At 37.9% G+C, this 21,391-nt stretch overlaps 2 protein-coding genes across 3 annotated transcripts in view; one reads left to right on the forward strand and one right to left on the reverse strand.

The window, feature by feature from the left end:
- The window catches only part of CMTR1 (cap methyltransferase 1), a 48,102-nt gene extending 45,541 nt beyond the window's left edge, over window positions 1-2,561 (reverse strand). Inside the window, exons 1-2 of one of the 2 annotated variants that reach the window (XM_027602440.2) lie at window positions 2,368-2,561; window positions 272-409 (exon numbers count right to left, since the gene is read on the reverse strand). In XM_027602440.2, coding sequence (XP_027458241.1) covers window positions 272-404 — 133 coding nt within the window. In that variant the 5' untranslated portion in view covers window positions 405-409; window positions 2,368-2,561. Of the gene's footprint in view, window positions 1-271; window positions 420-2,367 lie in introns of those variants that run through there. The other variant, XM_027602439.2, reaches the window with a different exon arrangement.
- The window catches only part of LOC113927989 (translation initiation factor IF-2), a 41,069-nt gene continuing 20,750 nt past the window's right edge, over window positions 1,073-21,391 (forward strand). Inside the window, exons 1-2 of the mRNA XM_027604091.2 lie at window positions 1,073-1,116; window positions 2,507-2,633. Coding sequence (XP_027459892.2) covers window positions 1,073-1,116; window positions 2,507-2,633 — 171 coding nt within the window. The remainder of the gene's footprint in view (window positions 1,117-2,506; window positions 2,634-21,391) is intronic.

The following is a 21,391-nucleotide window of genomic DNA, read 5'->3' on the forward strand; positions in this document are numbered from 1 at the left end:
CAACTGGTTTAAGGCAGTAAAAGAGTGCCACCTACTGAAAGACCAGCCACAGAACTAAGACACTACTGTAAAAATTCCAATTCTTTATTTAAAACAAGTTGTCCATTCCTAGTAGAATGGGCAGAAAGGAAGACAGCCTATAGTCAACATCTCTCTGTAGAAGTTGCCTAATTTCCCTGAAGGGGCAGCAGACTGTGTTCTGCCCAATTCAGGCACCAGGGATTCAAATAACCAGATGGCCAGCGGCCTCACATCACATGGGCAAGCATACCTTTTGCTGCATGATTGACGGAAGAGGGAGGTTCGTCATCAGACGTAGAACTGAGGTTCAGGGCAAGCTCTGCAACTCTTTTCTTCTGTTTCTTGATAGGGGCAGTGCATTCTGGATCATTTCTCCTCCTCATTGTTACTGCAACCATAAACCCAGATAGTCAGCTGCCCTTGTCAGAGCAGGGATTCCAAAATATAAGTCATCAGTGGGATGGGATTTGGCAATTCCAAACAGCTTCCAGTGCCGGCACTTGAAGAGCCTCTTCCTCAAATTGAGGTCCAGGAAGGATGCTAGCCAAGCTCTAGTCTTCAATAATAGCTGTTAGTTTTACTGGAAAATGTGTGGTGCTCACAGACCCAGAGGCCTAAGAGCCTTGATGTCAGATACTCTACAAGCCGCAGTGGGAGAAAAAGCCTTGGGTACTTATTATTCTATACTTATCATGCAACAATGGCCATGTGTGACAACAACGTACACTGGACATTCATTATGAAACCTAATGAGTATCAACCAATATATCCAAGGTGAAGGGACAATCCCAGAATGATAGCTCCATCACCATTATTATTTTGCCAAATAAGAGATTACATAATATGATACAATACTGGTTTGGGTTTATTTCAGGATGTTTGAAAACATTAAAGAATTGGGACAGTTTTTGATGAGAGTAAGGAATGGAAGTGGTTGACTCAGGACTGAGAAAATAGAAGGGTGGGAAAATTATTCAAACTGGAGGTAGCCACATCATAGGACTCTGGTGTAAAAATAATTTTAACAACACGAACACACCTCCACGAAAAAATGGAGACGATCAGGCACCATGTCACCATCATCCACGCCCATCGGTAGGTACATGAGAAGTAAGCATGGGGGGGGGAATGAGGGAATTAAGTGATTATGACATCCTGAAACCTTAAGGAATGATCAAGTTAAAGAGTAGTAGTGAATACAGTGTGGTTTACACAAGAGTAGTAGTGAATACAGTGTGGTTTACACACAACTGATGGGCTATAAGGAGACTCAGAAAAGAGAAAGAACTCAAAACATAGGAGCAAACAGGTGGGTGACCAGCTGGGCTGCAATTCCTTGAGGAAGGGGAGGTGCAGAGGCAGGAAACAGACTTTTCACATGGATCACAGCAGCAAGAGAGCAATGAAATGCAAAGATACCACTGATCCCCTCAACCTCACAAAACCCTGAATCACATGTTTCACTTCTCTACAGCTCAAGGATGAGCAGTCAACCCAATGCATAATCATATACTAAGGAGGCAGCCTCTTACTAGCCACAGGCAGGGGTTATTTATCTTGGGGAAGAACGGGGGACCCTGAACAAAGAGAAAGCAAAACGACGTTCCACTTTAAACCACCGTTTTAAATGCCCCCCCAAAAGGCCCATAACGAAAGCAAAAAGGGCCATCTGATTCTTAGCGACTCTGGGAAACTGCAAGCACGGGAAACTCAATGTGGACTGCGTTGGGGTGGGTGCAAAAAAAGGAGAGTAAATTGTGTGAAAGGCAGGAGATACTGATGCTCCTCTCCAAACCACCTTAGATGCGGGCCTTGCAAATCATCTACTCCAACCCTCTCGTTTTCCATTGAAAAGAATTGAGGCCCGAGAGGGAAGGCCGCACACCTTAACCAGCGCCCCGCTCAAGTGGCCCACACAGGCCAGGAGAACGTGCCCAGGCAGGGAACTTCTACGTGGAAGGCAAAAGGCCTGGTTCTACCTGCTGCTCTCCCAAGAAAGGGCTTCAAATCCCCTCTCCAGCCTTTTCTCCCAGGGTGTGGGTTTCGCACTTATTCACTGAGGGAGGAGATGAGCTCCTATGTCTCCCGGCCAGTCTTTTCATTTGAAAACAACGTGAGTGTGTGAATGTGTGCGCAGAGACGTTTGTCGGCGGCAACTCGGGCTGCCGGGAGCTGGAGGGGCAGGTGGGGGGCGGGGGAGGATTGAAGGAAGTGGGGGAGAGAGAAGGGGCGGCGAGGGTCACCACCGCCGGTGCGCGGCCGAGGCGGCGATGGAGGGGAGAGGGATGCTGAGCCCGCGCGCCCGCCCGCCCGCTCGCTCCCCCCAGGCCGCGCGTCGGCACTCACGCTGAGGGGAGAGGGTGAGCTGCCTGGGAGCGGAGAGGGGGGGCTCAGGCCGCCGTTGCCGCCGCCGCCGCCGCCACCAGGCCTGGCCCTGCCTCTGCCAGAGCCGCCGCCTCCTCCCTCAGTTTCGTTTCCCCACCAGCCAGCCTGGTCCGCCGGCCGCGCTGTCGCGCTCGGGTCCCGCCCTGCGGGCTGCGCAGCTTGATGACGTCACGGGCAGCCCGCACCCTCCGCGCGGCCGGGTCCTGGCCCCGGGGAAGAAGACACAGGTTCGGGCCCGCCCCACCCCCACCCAGGGCCGTCCAGGGCGCCTGCGCGGAAGAGCCTAGGGGGAAGGATACAAAGCAAAAATAACCGAGTTCTCTTCTCGCTCTAGGGACGAGAAACAAATATAAAAATTAAAAGAGCAGGTGTCGTCACATCACCTCATTTCACTTGATCTCATGATTATTTTCATTTTTAAAGATTAAGAGCAAGTTGAGAGAGGTAAACGGTGAACTGGCTAAGCGCAGAAACCTAATGGTGGTGTTCACTGCTGTATCCCCAACATCCTGCGTATAACACATCTTCAACAGATGTTGAACGAAGGTCGGGAGGAAGAAGGAATGCTGCCTATGGCATCTTACCATATGGAAACACATGGTTTCCCATCCCAAACCCCTCTTTCAATTTTCTGGCCAATATGGCCAAAAAAGTCTGCTGAACATCCTCATTCAGTCACTTCACACCCATAAATTCCAAATCTGACTTTATGTTTTCCTGTAAGCCTGCTCTTTTTCCAGTGAATGGCACCACCATTCATCCTGTGGGTCCAACTGGAAATCTGAGATGGCCCCATCTCCCTCATTTCCCAAAGCCTCCAATATGAGGCTTCACTGAATTTACCACCTAATTGTTTCTCAAATCTCAAATCCATACATCTTCTCCACCCCATTGCCACAACCCATGCACTCACCTTCTCTCCACAGGATTTCTCCAATAATCTCCAAATCATTGTTCCTGTTTCCAGTGGTGATGCCTGTAGTGTAGAAATTCAAAAAATTTATTCTGATTCTGTCACAACCTATCAATGACTAAAACTCTTCATTTCTCTTAGGGTGAAGTTAATGTCTTTAGATGGCTACAAAACTTCAGTCTGACCCAGTCTGCAGTCCTGCCTTATGTTACTGGTCCTTTCTCCCCATCCCCATGTCTCTTAAGGGTTCACCCCCCTACCTGGATAGCTCTTCTCCCTCTTTGCTTGGCTAATGTCCACTTACCCCTGAGATGTGTTTAGCATCCTTATCTGGAAATCTTTCCGGACTCTGCAAGTCTGGGTTGGCAATCCCACCCCCGAGTTCCCATAGCTTTGTCCTTCTGATATCAAAGCACTTATCTCAGTGTGTTGTGTAATGACCCCTTGACTCACTTGCCTCCCCCACTCAGTTGTAAACTTTGTACAGGAAAGGTTATCTCTGTCTGTCTGTATTAAATCCATAAGATCCACAAGATTTAATACAGTGGCTGATAGTAGGTGCTCAGTAGATATTTATTGAATCTGTGGAAGTATGAAAGATGAATTAAGGTTAAGTGATGTGCCCAAGGTCACAGAGCTAGGAAGCAGCAAATGAGCATTTAAACCTAGGTCTCTATGATTCTAAAGCTAAATGTTTTTCTACCTCACCAGGGGTTCTTAACATATGTGTGTTTTGGACACCTTTGGTAATCTTAAAGCTTATGGACCCATTCTCAAAATAATAATTTGAAGGGCATAAAATACAATATATAGAATCGCTAAGGAAATCAATTATATTGAAATATAATTATTTAACAAATTTTGTGATTTTTTTGTAATTTTAGTGTAAAGCATTAAACAATGCATTTAAAAATAGGAAAATTAAAGATAAAATTAGTTTTTGATATATATGAGTAAAATCAATGAATAGTGCTGAAACACTTAGATAAATATATAGAGAAAAGATGAATGTTGATTTCTACCTTATACCATATGCAAAATTAAATCAAATGGATCAGACCTAAATATAAGAGCAAAAATGATAAAGTTTGTAATAGAAAATATTAGGCAACTACAGTGAACAATAACGTATTGTATATTTGAAAGTCACCAACAGAGTAAATCTTAAAAGTTCTCATCACAAAAAAAATTATAACTGTGTGAGGTGATGATATTAATGTATTTGTGGTAATCATTTCACAATATATACATATATCAAGTCATTATGTTATACACCTTAAACTGATACTGTATGTCAATTATATCTCTACTAATAGGGGAAAAAGGAAGTTAAAAAAAAAAGAAAACATAGGAGAATATCCTTGCAGACTTGGAGTATCCGACAAAGTTTTTCACAAAAGACCCAAAGAGCATTAATCAGAAGAAAAAATTGTTAAAATAGACTTCATCAAAATAAAAGGCTTCACTCATCATCAGAAGATACCATTACGCAATTGAATAGGCAAACCACAGACTGAGAGAAAAACATTCACAATACGTATATCTGACAAATGACTTATACCCAAAAAATATATAACACTCAATAATAAAAAGAAAAACAGGGGCACCTGGGTGGCTCAATCAGTTAAGCGTCTACCTTCGGCTCAGGTCATGATCCTGGGGTCCTGTGACCAAACCCCACTACAGGCTCCTTACTCAGTGGGGAGTCTACTTCTCCCTCTCCCTCTGCCCCTCCCCTCCACTTGTGCATGTGAGGGTGAGTGTGCACTCTCTCTCTCTCTCTCTCTCTCTAAAATAATTAAATAAAATCTTTAAAAAATATATTTGGTGCAGAAAAAATATTTGAAGAAATAATGGCTGAAAACTTCCAAATGATTGGGGAAAAAAACATAAATTTATAGAATCCAGAAGCTCATTCTCCAAACAAGAAAAACTCAAAGAAATCTATTCCCAAATGCATCATAATCAAACTGCTGAAAACTAAAGTCTAAGAAAATATCTTGAAAACAGAGAAAAACAGTCTCACATATAGAAAAACAATAATTAGAGCAACTGTGAATTTCACATCAGAAATGTCAGGAATAGGGTGCCTGGGTGGCTCAGATGGTTAAGCGTCTGCCTTCGGCTCAGGTCATGATCCCAGGGTCCTGGGATCGAGTCCCACATTGGGCTCCCTGCTCCTTGGGAGCCTGCTTCACTCTCTCTCTCTCTCTCTCTCTCTCTCTCTCTCTCTCTCGTCTCTCACGAACAAATGAATAAAATCTTTAAAAAAAAAAAAAAGAAATGTCAGGAATGGAGTAAGAATGATAAAATGGCAAATATTTAGGTAAATACCATAAACTCTTTTTTTCTTTTAAGTTCTTTAAAATTCACATGAGAGTTGAAAGCAAAAAATATGACATTGTCTGATGGAGTTTCCAATGGATGTAGATGTATTCTATGTATGGCAATTATAACATAAATGGGGGAGGGCAAAATAACCTATAAGGTGGCAAGGTTTCTATATTCCAACAAAGGTTGTAATATATTAATTCTAAATAGACCGTGAAAAGTTAAGTACACATATTGTAATCCCTAGAGCAACCCCTTAAAAAAGATTTAGGAATTCCAACTTCTGGAATGGCGTCATAAGGACCTCTAAAAATAGTCCTCCTAAAAGCAAAGAAAACACAGGCAAATTTGTCAAAATCAATTTTTTTTAGAACTTTGGAAATTAACCAAAGACTTGCAACAGTGGAAGGAGGGTTTCCTCAGGAAAAATGATTTCAGTAAGAACAATGAATTTTGTGGCATTTTAACTTGCCCCAATCCTATCCCCTTATCACCGGCTCATCTACGACTATCAAGTGGTAGACTTGAAAACCAACCACATCACAACTATGGTAGCTATGAAAACCAGCAATCTAGCAACAATTGACAGGACCAAACGGGTTTGGAGCTTCTCCAAAGCCCCACCTCCTAGTGAATTATCTCTATTTTAACTATCTGGTGGCTTGCTGAAAAATTCCATTCTCAGAGCATGTCTTCATTTTATCTGACTCAGAGGTTACTCTGTGCAAACAGTTCTATTTGCAAAGCACTATCAAAAATAATCAGTGAAAAGCATTACCAGTTGGAGCTAACAAAAACTGAAAATAAAATATGTGAGAATGAGTTGCCCAAAGGGGTCTCTAAAAAGCCCTAGAATATTCCTAGGTATCTAGAAGGCTACAGGAATATGCAAGGCTGTTCATGTGCCTAGGAAAAACCTGAGAAGGCCCTAATCTCTCACCTCTGACCTACTGTGACGTTCTGCACAAGCAGGGAGTGAGGATAAAGGCAGAGTTAGTTGTAAACTGCCTGTCAGAGCACTGAAGCCATACCCCAACATGCACACACCAACCTTGACAAAGGCTAGGAGATTTATTGGTTCCAGGCATTTAAGGAAATCTGTCTGGTCATTAGCTGATCATTAAACTAACCAGGCAGAGACTTCAGTGGCCATCCATGACAACGAATGCAAACTTTACAGAATTAATTCAGGAAAATCACTAAAAAATAGCAACAAAACCAAACTAGTGGGGGGGGGGGTGTCACATTATTTTAAACATTCAGTTTTCAACACACAAAGAAATGATAAAGTATGACTCATTCAAGGCGGGGGGGAGGAAGAAGCAGCTAGTAGAAACTCTACCAGTGAATGCCCAAAAGTTGAACCTAGTAGACAATGACTTTAAATCATCTATTATAATATGTTCAAAGAATTAAAGGAAACTATGTCCAAAGAATTAAAAGAAAGTGTGAGGGAAGTGTCTCACCAAATAGAGAACATCAATAAAGAGATAGAAATTATGTTTTAAAAAGGACAAAGTAGAAATTCCAGCACTGAAAAGTACAATAACTGACATGAAAATTTCACTATTGGTGCTTATTATGGACTGATTTTCCTCTGTAAAATTCATATATTGAAGCTCTAACTCCCAATGTGACTGCATCTGGAGATAAGGCTTTTAGGAGGCAACTAAGGTTAAACGGGGTCATAAGGTCGCCTCAATAAGATTAACAGCTGACTTCGCATCAGAAATCATGGAGGCCAAAGGGCAATAGGATGACATATTCAAAATGCTTAAAGAAAAATACGGTCAACCAAGAATTCTATATCCAGCAAAACTTAAAAAAAATAGCAACAAAAACAAACTGGGGGGGTGGGGGTCATAAAGAAGAAATTGAGACATTCCCAGATAAACAAAAGCAGAATTTGTTATTATCAGACTTGCCTTACAAGAAATACTGAAATGAATCCTTCAAGCTGAAGGAAAGGACACTAGACAGTAAATTGAATCCACACAAAGAAATGTATAGCACCAGTAAAGGTTGCCTCAAATCCATTTTGGGAATAAGCAAATGAAAAACAGTAAATAAATTACATTCAGAGTTCTCTGTCTTATATTCCCTGCCAAATTCATAACTGTCACTTAATCAGAAAACAAAGTCAGAAGTATCTTGAGAGGATGTATTTTTATTTCTTACTTAATAAATAATATGAATTTTTTAAAGTATACACCGAGATAAAGTCAAAAACTCACTATATCAATTAAAATGGAATTTTTTTACTTTTATAATTTATTTTGTTTAAATTCAATTAGTTAACATAGTGTATCATTAGTTTCAGATGTAGAGTTCAATTATTCATCCGTTGCATAACACCCAGTGCTAAGTACATCACATGCCCTCCTTAATACCCGTCACCCAGTTACCCCATCCCTCCACCCCCTTCCCTTCCAGCAACCCTGTTGGTTTCCTATAATTAAAAGTCTCTTATGATTTGTCTCCCTCTCTGATTTCATCTTATTTTATTTTTCCTTCCCTTCCCCTATGATCATCTGTTTTGTTTCTTAAATTCCACATATGAATGAAACCATATAATTGTCTTTCTCTGACTGACATGTCGCTCATAAAATGGAATCTTTTAAAATTTCAAATAATCCAAAAAAGTCAAGAGAGGGGAGACAGAGGTATGGAAAACAGAACAAACAGATATAAATAATAAAATGGTAGACCTATATAGCCAAATATATCAATAATTGTATTTAGTCTCAATGGTCTAAACACATCAATTAGAAGACAAAGACTGTCATAAAGGATAAAAGAATCAAGAACCAACTTATACACTATCTATAATAATTCACTAAATATAAGGGTCAGTTAAAATTAAAAGAATCGAGAAATGATATGCCAAGCAAACACTGACCAAAAGAAAGCTGAAAGATCTATAATAATATCAGTCAAAGTGGACTTCAGAGTGAGGAAAATTATCAGGAATAAAGAGAGACATTGCATGGGGCACCTGGGTGGCTCAGTTGGTTATGGATCCAACTCTTGATTTTGGCTCAGGTCATGATCTCAGGGTCCTGAGATTGAGCCCCACATCAGGCTCTGTGCTGAGTGTGAAGTGCTTGAGATTCTCTGCCTTTCCCTTTCCCTCTGCCCCTCCCTGCACGCGCTTTGCGCATGCACACACACGTACGCGCGCGCACACACACACACACACACACACACACACACTGTCTCAATAGTAAATAAATAAATAAAGACATTGCACAATGGTAAAGGGATAAATTCATCAAGAAGATATAACAATCTTAAATATGTATGTATGTAACAGAGCTTCAAAATAAAAGTGAAGACAGATGGAAATGAAAGGAAAAATGAACAACTCCACAATTATGGTTGGTGACTTGATTTCTCAGTAATCAGTGGGACAGGAGACAAAAATCAGCAAAAATATAGAAAAACTGAACAACTTCATCAACCAACTGGATCTAACAAACACTTAGAGAATACTTCATCCAACGACAGTGGAATACACTTTCAAGTACACATGTGCACCAAGATAAACCATATTCCGTATCATTAAACAAAACTGAATAAACTTAAAATAATAGAAGTCATAAAAAGTAAGTTCTCTCTGTAACATTAAAGTAGAAATCAGTAACAGAAAGATAACTGAAAAATCTCCAAATACTTGGTAGTTATTTTAATTATTCTAAATGACCTATGGGTCAAAAAGAAATCTCATTAAAGAGTATTTTGAACAAAATAAAAATAAAACATAAAATAATTTCCAGGATGCAGCTAAACCATGCATCCAGGTAAATTGCAAATAATGCATTTAATGCACATATCAGAAAAGAAGAAAAACTGCAATAAAAAAAACAAAGCTTCCACTTTAAGAAAATAGAAAAAGAAGAGCAAATAAACTTAAAGTAAGCAGAAGAAGGACATAATAAAAATAAAAACAAAAATCAATGAATTCAAAACAGAAAAAAAAAAGAAATTAAAAGCTGGTTCTTTGAGGAGCACCTGGGTGGCTGTCAGTTAAGCATCCTACTCTTCATTTGGGCTCAGGTCATGATTTCAGGGTCATGATATCAAGCCCTGCGTCACAGGCTCTGCGCTCAGCAGGGATCCTGCTTAAGATTTTCTCTGCCCCTCCCACCCTCTCTCTCAAAAAAAAAAAAAAAAAGAGCAAGAACAACAACAAAAAACCCTTAAGCCTAAAAGCTGGTTCTTTGAAAAGATTAGTAAAATTAATAATATTTTTGCCATACTGACCAAGAAAAAAAGAAGGTATAAATTTCTTTTACCAGAAATGAGAAAGGGAGTATCTTTATAGACCTTGCAGACATTAGAAACATAAGGGAATAGTAAGAACATCTCTACACATGTAAATGGACCAATCGATATCAACCAATTCCTTAAAAACTACAAACTACCAAAACTTACCCAAGAAGAAATAGATACTGAAATAGTTCTATGTCTGTTAAAGAAATTGACTTCATAGTTTTATTTAAAAAAAAAAAAACTTCAAAATAAAATTGAGGTCCAGATGGCTTCACTGTTGAGTTCTTCGAAACATATAAAGAAGAAATTACATCAGTTCTACACAATCTCTTCCAGAAAATAAAAGAAGAAAGAACACTGCCTGATACCAAAATGAGCTAAAGACAGTAGAAGAAAAGAAAATTGCAGATCAACATCCCTCATGAAAATTAGAAACAAACATCCTAACCAAAATACTAGCAACTCAAATCCAGCAACGTATATAACAAAAATTCTACTCCATGCCCAAGTAGGGTTTATCCCAGGAATACAACACTAATTAAATATTTAAAAGTCAATCAATGTAATCCATCATATTAACAGACTTAAAAATCAAACCTCATGATAGCAATTGATACAAAAACTATTTAACAAAATTCAGCAGTCATTTATTATTAAAAATTAATTTAGGGGCGCCTGGGTGGCTCAGTCATTAAGCATCTGCCTTTGGCTCAGGTCATGATCCCAGGGTCCTGGGATGGAGCCCCGCATTGGGCTCCTTGCTCCGCGGGAAGGCTGCTTCTCCCTCTCCCACTCCCCCTGCTTGTGTTCCCTGTCTCGCTGTGTCTCTCTCTCTGTCAAATAAATAAATAAAATCTTTAAAAAATTAATTTAAAAAGGATATATATACATATATTAATTATCATAATATAATGTAGTGATATGTAATTATATGTTATTTATCCTAATTAACAGTAAAGATCTGAATTTTTTTATCTGAGGTCAAAAACAAGGCAAGGATAAACACTCTCACCAGACATATTCAAATCATACTGGAAGTCCTAGCCAATGTAATAGGGCAGGAGAAAAAAGACATATGATTGGAAAGGAAGGAAGAAGAGGATCTTATTCACACACAACACAATATCTAAAAGATAATCCCAAAGAAGCTACAAAAAAGTTCCTAGAATTAATAAGTGAGTTTTTTAAGTTTGCAGAATTCAATGTCAACAGATATAAATTGACATTCCTATGTGCTAGCAATTAACAATTGGACATCATATTTTTAAAAACATCATCTACAAGCTTCAAGAAAATTAAATATTCTAACAAAACTTGTTCAAGGTATGTCTTTAGAAAAAAAAACAGCTATAAGGTACTGATGCAATAAATCAAAGACAACCTATGTAAAGGGAAATGCCACATTCATGGACTGGATGACTCTGTATAATTAAGATGTCAATTATTCTTAAATGATCTATTGATTTAGAGGAATTCCAATAAAAATTCCAGCAGGAGTGTATATATATATATATATATATATATATATATATATATATATATGTGTGTGTGTGTGTGTGTGTGTGTGTGTGTGTGTGTGTGTATATATACACACACACATTGATTTTAAAATTTATGTGGAAAAGCAAAGAAATTTGGATAGCCAAAAACAGTCTCAAAAAAGAAGAAGAAACGTGGAGAGTTCATACTCCATGATTTTAAGACTTATTATAAAGCTTCAGTGATCAAGGCAGTGTAGTGATGGTAAAGACATAGACACATAATCAATGGAACAGAATATAAAGGTCATAAATGGACTCATACAAACATGGCTAATTGCTTTTTGACAAAGGCAGCTCAATGGAGAAAAGGTTGTCTTTTCAAAAGAGGGTGTTAGAACAGCAATTAAATACCCATATGCAAAATCATCATCATCATCTTGAAATAAACTGCAACTTTATACAAAAATTAAACCCAAATGGATCGTTGATCTAAACATAAACTCTAAAGCTATAAACTTTAAGAAAAAAAAATAGGAGGAAATCTTCATAATGTTGGTTTAGGCAACAAGTTCATAGATATGGCACCAAATCATGATGATCCATAAAAGAAAACATTGACAAATTGGACTGCATCAAAACTGAAAACTGCTCTGTAAAAGACTATTAAGAAAATGAAAAGAGAAGCTATAGTCTGGGAGAAAAGATTTGCAAATCATATAGCTCACTATGGACTTGTATCCAGAATATATAAAGAACTCTCAATATTCAACAAACAACCCCATTTTTCAAATGGGCCAAAGATTAAGCAGATAGCTTACCAAATAAAATATATGGATGACGAATAAGCACCTGAAAAGATACTCAACATCATTAGGGAAATGCAGATTAAAACCACAGTTAGATACACACCTATTAGAATGGCTACAATTTTTTAAAAATCTGGTAATACTAAGTGTGGTGAAATACAAAGCAATTGAAACTCTTATATGTTGCTGGTGGGTGTACAAAATGGCACAAGCAATCTCGATATACTTTATTTGGCAGTTTGGCAGTGTCTTACAAACTTAATACATACACACATCTTGTTACCCAGCAGTCACACTTATCTACTTACGCCATATAAATGAATCTTTCTTTTTAAGATTTTATGTTTAAGTAATCTCTACACCAAACGCGGGACCTGAGTTCACAACCCCAAGATCAAGAGTTGCATGCTCTTCTGACTGAGCCAGCCAGGCGCCCCTGTATAAAGAATCTTAAGTTCACACAAAAACCAAATACAAATGTTTATATAGTGAGTAGCTCTATTCATAAGTGTCAAAATCTGGAAAGAACGGAAGTGTTCTTCAATAGGACGATGGGTAAACAAACTATGGTATACCTACATAATAGAATGCCACAGAAGCAATAAAAAAGAACTATTGACATAGGCAACAACATGAAAGAATTTCAAATGCTGAGTAAAAGAACCCAGGCTCCAGTGATTACATACTGTATGATTCCATCGACATAAACTTCTGGAAAAGACAAAACTATAGGGACAAAGAATAGATCAGTGATTGTTATGAGTTAGGAATGGAAGGGGAGTGGGGAGGAAGGTTTGATCATAAAACAAATGGGATCCATGAAGGACTATTTAGAGTGATGCAACTATTTTATATCCTGATTGTGGTGGTGGTTACCCAGATCTACATGTGTTAAAACTTATAGGACCCCATACCAAAAAGCCAATTTGACTGTATGTTTTTAGTTATCAAGAACACACAAATTTAAACCATAATGAGGGGCACCTGGGTGGCTCAGTTGGGTATCTGATTCTTGGTTTTGGCTGAGGTCATGATCTCAGGATCGTGAGGCAGAGCCAATGATAGGCTCCACGCTCAGTGAGGGGAGTCTGCTTCCCCTCTCCCTCGCCCTCTGCCCCTCCCCCCACTCACGCACTCTCTCTCTCTCAAATAAATAAAATAAAATCTTTAAAAAAAATTCTCTCCCCCTCCCTCTGCCTCTCCCCCTCTCTAAAAACAAAAAAAAAAAAACAAAAAACAAAAAAACTGGATGCCTGGGTGGCTCAGTTGGTTAATTGTCTGCCTTCGGTTCAGGTCAGGATCCCAGGGTCCTGGGATGGAGTCCCGTGTCGGGCTCCTTGCTTGGTGGGGAGCCTGCGTCTCCCTCTGCCTTCCACTTCCCCTGCTTGGGCTCACTCTCTCTCTCTCTCTCTCTCTCTGACAAATAAATAAATAAAATCTTTAAAACAAGAACAACAAAAACCATAATGAAACACCACTTTACACCCACTAGAATGGCTAAAATTAAATATACAGTACAGACAAAACCAAATGTTAGCAAAGGTATGGAGCAACAAGGACTCTCCTACGTCACTTAGAAATCACTGTGGCAATTTCTCATGAAGTTAAAAATAACTTATTCTATGACCCAGCCATTTCACCTCTAGGTATTTACAAGAGAAATGAAAACATATGCATATGAAAAGACTTATACATGAACGTTCAGAGCAGCTTTATTGGTAATCACCTCAAACATAAAATACTATGCCAAAGAAGCCAGGCATAGAAGAGTATATACGCTATGATTCCATTTATATGAAGTTCAAGAAGTGTTGAAACTAATCAATGGTGATATCAGAACAGTGGCTGGTTCTGGAACAGAACTGCCTGAAAAGTGCTGTGAAGGAACTTTCTGAGGCGCTATAAATGTTTTACATTTTGATTGAACTGGTGGTCACACAGGGACATACATTGTCAAAATTTGTAGAACTGTTCACAGTTAACAATGTGATATAGCTGGATGTAAAATTTACCTCAATAAAAAAATTACCATATATATCATATACATGTATGTCAGTGAGAAAGCTGTTATCTAGTTTAAATAAGAAAACTGAATTGTGAGCTGGTCTTTACACTCATGTTTTGTTGAACATTCAATCAATTTTTAATTTTTGTTTTGATGGTCAGAAGTGTTGAAAAGTCCCACTTGCAGATTCATAAAGATGTATTGTTACAAATGGAATTAAAGCTTCTAGAGTGTTTTTTAAAATCAAGGCAAGAATAATCCTATCTCAGGGAATACCAGAATTCTTCAAGTATGCTTGAGTTAAACTTCAATTATTTTTTTGGTCTAAGATCAATGAATTAATCTTCAATTAGGTCATCTTAACATCTTTGATTCAGCTTATATAAGAAAGAAATGGATTGCATATTTATGGTTCAATTTAGGAGCCATCAAGGTAGAAATAACTTTTGAAGGACTTCTGAAGTGTTCCAGAAATTTGCAGATTTCTTTTTTCAAAGAAATTGCCAGAATTTTGTATCACAACTCCATCTTAGACAAGCATATCCTCCAATTTCTCTTTTATCAATTATTTAACCAGGTATGTTTTAAATTTTTTAGGAAGCATCTGTAATGTTGACTTCGTAACATTGAATTGAAAGGTTTAACTCATTCACATGGTTAAAAGTATATGCCAGGTAAGACAATACATAGATAAAATTCTTTTTCTCATGTCCCAAGGGTAAATTTTTTCCTCTTTTTTAAATTTCAGTTAAAGTAAAACTTCTGTCCTTAGAAGGGGAGAAAGAAAAAGGAGGGAAAAAAAACCATAGAGGATGGTTTTTTCTTAAGGATAGAGAACAAACTGAGGGTTGATGGAAGGAGGTGGGTGGGGGATGAGCTAGATGGGTGATGGGTATTAAAGAGGGCACTTGCTGCGATGAGTTCTGGATGTTGTATGTAAGTGATGAATCTCTGAATTTTACTGAAACCAATATTGTACTGTATGTTAACTAACTAAAACTTAAATTTAAATTAAAAAAAACAAAAACAAAAACAAAAAACTTCTGCCCTTAGTTCAAAAAAGTGCTTGAAGTCATATCCTCATGAAGGCCAGCGAATTTCTGTATGGTAGAGAAGGAATTCATATTTTGCTCTCAACTTTATAGCAAATTTTAAAATGCATTTGACTCAAAGATCTGCCTCAGATCAAGTTGGTGACATTTAGGGCTATTGACAAAACTTCTTTTTCAGGGTTATTAGAAAAATCTTGTTGTCAGTATATGTCTGCATAAAAAAGACAATGAGGGATAAGAAAAGTTTCCTTTTTCATGAGAGTAGCAAAATTAGATGCATTACCAAGCATCTCAGGACCTCCATCTGTGCAGAAAGTGAAGGTTTTCTTTCCAAAGTTTTATTTGGCAAAAAATATTTTTACCATTCTCAAATTGTCCAAAGCCTTTAGAGCTTCCAAAAGGACTCACAAAATAAGAATTCTTACTTGATGGTATCAGCACGTGTACAGGAAACAGAGAGGGACCTGGCTACATTGAGAGATATCTGTGGAGAGACACATCTTATTTAGATGCCCTTTCAGGCTGGACACATGTATGATGCTCTTTCAATTTTGCTAACATTATACCTCAATTCACATTAATTTTTATACATATCACGCCCCACTCTGGCCTTTGTGGGTTCCATCACATTCAATAATGTAAGTAAAATGATAGAAAACATGGTCTTCATCATCTGTCCTTTTCTTTGACATTTCATTTTAAATTGGGTTTGTAAAAAATATACAAAATAAAGCTAAAATAAAACATTTGATCCAATTTGCTTAGTTTTTTTTAAATTTTGCAATAATTTAAGACTTATAGAAGACTTCAAGAATAATACAAAGAATTCCCATAGACCCTGGACTATATTCCCCAATTGTTAACATTTTACCACATTTACTTTATCATTTTTCTCTCTATATATTATGCACCTATATTCTCTTTATACATATGTAGTTTTCTCTTTTATCATTTCATACAAAAATACATACACATTCATCTTTATGGAAATATGTATTGGTTTTTTTTTTTAACTGTTTGAAAGTAAATTGCAGACAGGATACCTCTTTATCCCTAAATACTAAAGTATTTGTTTCATAAGAATAGGGATAATCTTTTACTTAACCAGAGTATAATGATCAAAATCAGGAAGTTACCGTTGATATGCTACTTTAATCTACAGACCTTATTTATATTTCACCAATTGTCCCCTAATGTCCTTTATAGTAAATAATAATTTTTTGGATGAATAAAGAAAATGTGCTACACACACACACACAATGGAATAAGGAAATCCTGTCATTTGCAACAACATGGATGAACCTGGAGGGCATTATGTTAAATAAAATAAGTCAGGCAGAGAAAGACAAATACAGCATGGTTATCACTTACATGGGGAATCTGAAGGGAAAAAAAAAGCTCATAAAAACAGAGTAGAAGAGTGATTGCCAGGGATTGGGAGGTAGGGGAGAGAGGGAGAGGTTGGGAAGAGTATAGAAATTGTCAGTTACAAGATGAATAAGGTCTGATGATCTAATATACAACATGATGACTATACTGGGTAATACTGTATTGTATAATGGCAATTTGCTAAAAGAGTAGAACTTAAATGTTCTCACAAAATAAAGGTAAATATATGAAGTGATGGATGTGTTAATTACCTTGATGGGGGAATCCATTAACGATGTATACATGTATCAAATTATCACACTGTACACTTTAAACATCTTATGATTTTATTTGTCAATTATACCTCAATAAGGTTGAAAAAAAATTTTCTCGTCCAATCCAGGATCATTTGTCAAATTATGTAATGTCACTTTAGTCCTCTTTAATCTGAAACAGTTCCTAAGTCTTTTGTCATTCATAATTTTGACATTTTTAAAAAGTTATTTTGTGGAATGCTTCTCAATTGGAATTTGTCTAATGCTTCCTCATGATTGAATTGGAGTTACACACTTTTGACAAGAATACCATAGACATGATATTGTGTTCCTCTTATTGGTGGGGAACATGAGTCAATTTGTATCATTACTAATGATGGTAACTTTGATCACCTGTTTAAAGGGGTGTCTGTCAAGTTTCTCCACTGTAAAGTTACTAGTTTTCCCTTTCCAATTAACAAGCATTTGGAAACTATATAGGTGTTTTATTCCTCATCAAACTTTTACTAACTAGTTTTAGCATCTGATAATGACTCTTGGCTAAATCGATTTTTACTGTGATATCTACTAAATGGTGACTTTCTTTTTTTTTTAAGATTTTACTTATTTATTCGAGACAGAGAGACAAGAGAAAGCAGGAGCAGGAGGAGGGGCAGAGGGAGAGGGAGAAGCAGACTCCCTACTGAACAGGGAGCCTGAAGCGGGGCTTGATCCCAGGACCCTGAGATCATGACCTGAGCTGAAGGGAGATGCTTAACCAACTGAGCCACCAGGCGCCACTAAATGGTTTCTAACTACTTTCTGACTATCCAGCTTTTATTCCTTCTGACTTTAATGGTTGGTATTCTATTGTAAGAAGTTTTCCTTCTCCTTAATGTATGTATGTATGTATGTATGTATGTATGTATGTATGTATGTATGTATGTATGTATGTGGTTATAATAGCATTCAGTTATTATACACTACTGTTATTTATTTTAAGGCTCCAAGCGACATTTTTGAAACCAATTTTTGTATGATTTTTAAGTAAATTGTTTTTCATGAACCTAGAGGGAAATAAGTAATTTGTATGTTAAGTAAAATGATGTTCAAGAGATACGTATAAGTTATAAAACAAGGCACATTTTATACTTTATCTGGTTTTATCACCTTTATTGACTTTTAATCCTCAAATAAGCATATGGATTATAGCAGCAATAGCTCAAGAATTCTATCTTCCCAAGAATCTGGTTTTTGTTGCAAATGATATTGAATGGCTCTCTGTGCCTTCCTAGAAATAGTGGTTCTTGTTTTTTGTATCATTTGGTTTTTTACAAGATTTTTATTATCATATATATCATATCACACAGTAATACAGCGTTTTAATAATTGTTTATCATCTGTTTTTAAGATAGTTAAGAAATGAGGAAAAATACATTTCTAGAGTCTTTCATATTAACCCACATATTTACCATTTCTGGGGCTCCTAATTTATTCCTGTGGATTTGAGTCATTTTGTAGTGTCATTTCCTTTCAGTCTGAACAAATTCCTTCAGTGTGTCTTAAAGGCAGTTCTGCTAGCAACAAATTTTCTGTCTTTATCTAGAAATGTCTTTATGTGACCTTCCTTTTTGAAGGGTAGTTTTGCTGGGTAGAGAATTTTTCATTCAGCCCATTGAATTTGTCATCCCACAGTCTTCTGTCCGCCATTGTTTCTGATGAGAAGTCAGCCAACAGTGGTATTGATGCTCCCTGTATATGATGATTTTTCTCTTTGTATTTCAATAGTCAGACGATGATGTGTCTAGGTACGGATCTCTTCGCATTAATCTTACTGGAGGTTTGCTACATTCTTGCATATATAGATTCATGTTTTCATCAGATTTGGGAAGTTTTTGACCAGTATTTCTTTTAAAAAGTCTTCCCTTTTAGTGCGGATGCGGCCCATGTTGGCAGGTTAAAAAAAAAAAAATCTTCCCTTTTAGCTCTCTCCCCTCCTTTTCTTCTTGGGATACAAACCTTAGATATATGTTGACAATATTGATGTTGTCCCACAGTCTCTGAGCACTATTTATTTTTCTTCAATTTTTTTTTCAATCTTCAGATTGGGTAATTTTTAAAAAAATTTTTATTTATTTACTTGAGAGAGAGAGAGAGAGAGCAAGAGAGAGCACAGGTGGGTGGAGGGGCTGAGGGAGAGGGAGAAGCAGGCTCCTGGCTGAGCAGGGAGCCCAATGTGGGGCTCGATCCCAGGACCCCGAGATCATGACCTGAGTGGAAGGCAGACACTTAACCAAAGGCAGACGCTTAACCGACTGAGCCACGCGGGTGCCCCGCCCCCCCCAGTTTTCTTATTTTAAATGCTCAGTATTTTCTAAGAAGAAACAGTATACAAATACCACCCGTAAAACATACTGTGTGTTGATGCCTTTATTTCAAAACATAGACAATATACAGAAAGAGAGTTTAAAAGGGGAAAGTAAAAGAAAAAAACCTTTGCTACTTACAGAACTTGTAACTGTATACGCCTGTATAGTGTGTTAGCAATAATAAATTATCTCAAATAATATTCTGTAACAGTTACCTAAACTATTAGACATGTTTTAAAATGCCTCATCCACCCTTCTAGACTCTATTCTTATTCACATTATGAAGGGTCAAGCTGCTTTATGGGGAGTTAAGAATTTGAACTGCCTGGTTTGCAGAAGTTGAACAATGGAAACAACTCACCTCCTTTGTTTGTTTGACCAACAGTTTTTAATAGCAATTCCTAAAAAACGGGGCACCCAGCTGCCTCAGTTGGTAGAGCATGTGACTCTCAATCTCGGGGTTCTGAGTTCAAGCCCCACATTGGGCACAGAGCCTACTTAAAAAAAATTCCTAAAAAGCAACAAAGATATTTGAGTTACCAATGTGAGAAACACGTTGATCACTAGATGCAGAGTTGCACAATGGCTGGCCAGCCATACCACACAAATGTAAGTAGGTGGAAGACTATAATCATGTACTATCTAGTGGTCGATCTAATAATACTGTATTTCTGAAGTAAAGATGAGTAGACATAATATTTTGAAATGTCTACAGCAACTTTGATGTGATATGAAAATAGCAATGGTTTCAAGAAACAGACTTTTTTTTTTAAAGAAACAGATTCTTAACTACAGAGAACAAACATATGGCTACCAGAGGGGAGGGAAGTAAGGTGAGGGGTGAAACAGGTGATGGGGATTAAGGAGAGCATGTGTCGGGGCGCCTGGGTGGCTCAGTCGTTAAGCGTCTGCCTTCGGCTCAGGTCATGATCCCGGGGTCCTGGGATCGAGCCCCGCATCGGGCTCCCTGCTCCGCGGGAAGCCTGCTTCTCCCTCTCCCACTCCCCCTGCTTGTGTTCCCTCTCTCGCTATCACTCTCTGTGTCAAATAAATAAATAAAATCTTAAAAAAAAAAAAGGAGAGCATGTGTCATAATGAGCACTGGGTGATGTGTGGACATGTTGAATCACTATATTGTACCTATGAAACTAATATCACACTGTATGTTACCTAACTGCAATTTAAATAAAAACTTAAAAAAAGAAACAAAAAGAAAACAAAAACCAAAAAAAGAAAACAGCTATGGACTCTATGGGTGACAAAGTCCTAGATAATTACTATTACTAGGGTTTGTTGCCTACTGTATTAGTTTCCCTACTCCTGCATAACAAATTGCCCCCAAATTTAGTAGCTTAAAACAACACTGAATACCTCAAACTGTTTCTAGGGGTCAGGAATCTGGGAGCAGCCTAGCTCAGTGGTATGGTTTGGAGTCTCTCATGAGGTTGAAATAAAGCAGTTGGCCAGGACTATAGCCAACTAAAGGCTTGACTGGGCTGGAAGATCCACCCCCAAGCTCATTCATGTAGCTGTTGGCTGAAGCCTCACTTCCTCTATGAACACTGTGTCATTCTGGGTGGCAATTTGTCCAGCTGAAAAAATTATAATGCCAGCCTCCCTTGCAGGTAGGTATGACTATCTACTAGGGTCTAGCCAATGATGTGTAAATAGAAGTTGTTGGGTGGAACTTCTGAGAAGTCTTAAAACTTTCCAGATAGTAGCTGTCCTGGACTATCAGGTAACCACTAAGAATAGTGAAGGAAGAAGAAAGAGCCTGATTCCTTAATAACAATAGAGTTTTCCTTTAGCTCCCTTTCTGTCAGGAGGAAATGGCTCAGTTAGGGCCCTGAATTAGCCTAACCTAATTCTGATAGGCATATGTAATCTCATTTCACCCTCACAAAAACCCTGAGAGGAAATATTTTATTATGCTCATTTTATGGAAAGAAAATCAGAAGATAGGTTAGTTGACTTGCCCAAGCTCATATGGATAGTAAAGGGAGAGCTGGAATTCAAACCCAGGTGTGTCTGACGCCTTAGCCAACGCTCGTGACCTCTGGAGCACATGGTTGTTTTGCAACATGGGCAATCTAAGTCCTTTACAATAGCATAAATAACAATAGAGCAATAGCTA

Source organism: Zalophus californianus, chromosome 7 (assembly GCF_009762305.2).
Source record: "Zalophus californianus isolate mZalCal1 chromosome 7, mZalCal1.pri.v2, whole genome shotgun sequence".
NCBI classification, from domain to species: domain Eukaryota; kingdom Metazoa; phylum Chordata; class Mammalia; order Carnivora; family Otariidae; genus Zalophus; species Zalophus californianus.